At 36.5% G+C, this 2,925-nt stretch overlaps 1 protein-coding gene across 1 annotated transcript; it reads left to right on the forward strand.

Annotated features, from left to right (window-relative positions):
- Positions 1–498: 498 nt before the first annotated feature.
- On the forward strand, positions 499–2,664 carry LOC108488591 (probable serine/threonine-protein kinase PBL26). Its single transcript, XM_053021921.1, has 5 exons — positions 499–970; positions 1,060–1,268; positions 1,350–1,539; positions 1,645–2,036; positions 2,139–2,664. The coding sequence occupies exons 1-5, from the start codon at positions 844–846 to the stop codon at positions 2,508–2,510; spliced, it is 1,290 nt and encodes a 429-aa protein (XP_052877881.1). The 5' UTR covers positions 499–843; the 3' UTR covers positions 2,511–2,664.
- Positions 2,665–2,925: the final 261 nt, after the last annotated feature.

Here is a 2,925-nt window from a genome sequence, read left to right on the forward strand (position 1 = left end):
GCTCCGGCCTCCCTAAAATGTAAAATTACTATTTATGCTCTTAAATTTTTTTAAAAATTTTAAATTAATAAAGGTAAAATTGCACTTTGGTCTCCCTAAAATTATAAAAATTTGATTTAATCCTTTACAAATTATAAAGATATAAACTATAAAAAATTAAAATTCCATCCGGCCCCTCTAAAAAGTTATTCTGGTTTCGACCCTGATAAATGTGTTATATCCCTTCTATGTCCTAACACGAGATGCATGCCATTGCTGGCCAGTCTCTATCTTTGCTTCAAGGCTGAAAGAATTTATTACATAATATGTCCGATATAATGTCCACACAGACACAGAAAAGAAATGATCCCACATTTGTCTCCATTTTCCACGGACCTACATAAAATTACAAGCTTCTTTTAACCGTTTCATTTCTAACCAACAATACATAACAGTACTAAGAACATTTTTGCTTGTTTTTGTTTCAATTCTAAGGTCACTATTTCTTTCATTCACCCCACTGTTTAATGAAGGTTTTTTTTTTTTTTTTTCCCTTTGATCTGAGATTTTTTCCCTGGAACCTTGTATAGTTAATTTGTTACTAGTCTGGGTAAGATTTTTTTTTTCTTATTTTTATTTAGGAAGCTTTAGTTTTTTCTTCTTTTTTATTTGTTAGGAGTTATCATAGGATAAGATGTTATAACATTAATCCAAGTTGTTAAAGAAAATGTTTTAGAGGCATTTTGTGATTAAATAGCAGCACCTCCATGGGGTTACCTCGCCAAGTTTGAGATTCAATAGCTTTGTAAACATTTAAAAAAAGGGTTAAGCAAAGGAGTTGTTTGATTCAGAATCCAAAGAAAAATGAATTGTTTTTCATGTTTTAATTCAGAAAAAAAGGCAGCTAAAAGGCAAAATAGTTCCACCAAAAATAATCAGGCTTGTGATAATGCTACAACTGAAGCTTTTCTTCCCCAGCAACATCCCCCAGGTAATGTCACGTTCCACGAATAAGCCTTTCATACATAATGATGATAATCATACATAATTTTAATGTATGATCTTTCTTTTTTTGGGCAGAGAATATTCCTAAACCAAAGACCACAGCAACGGAACCTGCAAAGACTACTGCCGATGGCACTAAAGACAATGGTAACAATAACATCGAGGTGGAAACTTTCACCTTCCGTGAATTGGCAGCCGCGACCCGAAACTTTAGAAAAGAATGCTTGATAGGGGAAGGTGGATTCGGTCGAGTTTACAAGGGAAAACTTGAAAAAACTGGCCAGGTAATGCATAGTTCTTCCATGCCTTTCATTGAAATATCATTGGTTTTTTCTTTTCGTCACATTGGGTTTACTTCATTTTAGGTAGTAGCCGTAAAGCAGCTTGACAGGAATGGATTGCAAGGGAATAGAGAATTCCTTGTTGAGGTATTGATGCTAAGCTTGTTGCACCATCCTAACCTAGTCAATCTTATCGGATATTGTTCCGATGGTGATCAGAGGCTTCTGGTTTACGAGTACATGCCATTGGGATCTTTAGATGATCATCTACTTGGTATACTTCCTTTCTTTCTTCTTTTTTCCTTTGTTTTTCTGTTGGATCATATGGCTTTCATAAGAAGGGGATGCATTTATGAATGTTTTACCTTTGGAACTTCAGATATTAGCCCGAGTCAGAAGCCATTAGACTGGTATGCCAGAATGAAAATAGCACGAGGTGCTGCTCAAGGCTTGGAATATTTACATGATAAGGCCAATCCCCCGGTCATCTACCGCGATCTGAAATCCGCCAACATCTTGCTGGATCATGAGTACAATGCCAAACTCTCTGATTTTGGATTAGCCAAACTCGGACCTCAAGGGGACAAAACACATGTATCTTCCAGGGTCATGGGAACATACGGATATTGTGCTCCGGAGTATCAAAGAACAGGCCAGTTAACCGTGAAATCCGACGTTTACGGTTTCGGAGTCGTCTTGTTGGAGTTAATCACTGGAAGGAGAGCCATTGACACCACGAGGCCAAACAATGAACAGAATCTAGTTTCATGGGTAAAGCTCACTTTTTTTTTTTCACAACATCTACCCTCATGTTTCTTTCAACAATCAATGTCTTTTTGGTTCTTTCTCAGTCTAATCTTTAACCATTTCCAGGCTCAACCAATGTTCAAGGAACCAAGCAAGTTCTCGGAACTCGCTGATCCACTCTTGGAAGGCAATTTCCCCGTAAGAGGCTTGCAACAAGCCTTGGCAGTGGCGGCCATGTGCCTGCAAGAGGAAGGTGAGGTGCGTCCCTTGATTAGCGACGTGGTGACTGCTCTGAGTTGCCTCGGAAATGATCCAGATGCCAACATGAACGCCGCTGCTTACAAGAAATCCGACGAGAAAGCAGGATATTCATTTTCAGATAGTGGAAGTTATGGTGAAGATAGCAGGGCAGAACGACAACGAGCTGCTGCGGAAGCCATCGAGTGGGGTTCAAATTCAGAACACAAATCGGCGCAAACTCATAGCGCATCGCTGTAAAATTTTCGCAGACATTTATACAAACACGAGAAGTGCATAATACTACTGTAAAATACTATTGTTTAGTTTTGCTGTTTTATTTTATAATGTATTTTTGTGATCATGCACAGTGTAACAAAATTTATAAATTTGAGATATATAAATATATAATAAACCTTTACTCTGCAGTAAATCTGTTTATTAGCCATATTATCCATCCAAACTCTAACTTTTGCATGAAATTTGAGATGCTTAAAATAAAAATATTAGATATAAAAATGAATTTCGACAAAAAATATTAAATTTAATTAAAATATGGTTAAAATTGGGCTTAAATATTCAGTCTAATAGCTTTTTATGGATTGGTACTATTGTAAATTTTAGTCTAATCTATCCAATAGCCTGATCCAGTCCTTTAAGTTTTTATAAATTTTTT

Source organism: Gossypium arboreum, chromosome 11 (genome assembly GCF_025698485.1).
Source record: "Gossypium arboreum isolate Shixiya-1 chromosome 11, ASM2569848v2, whole genome shotgun sequence".
NCBI lineage: Eukaryota > Viridiplantae > Streptophyta > Magnoliopsida > Malvales > Malvaceae > Gossypium > Gossypium arboreum.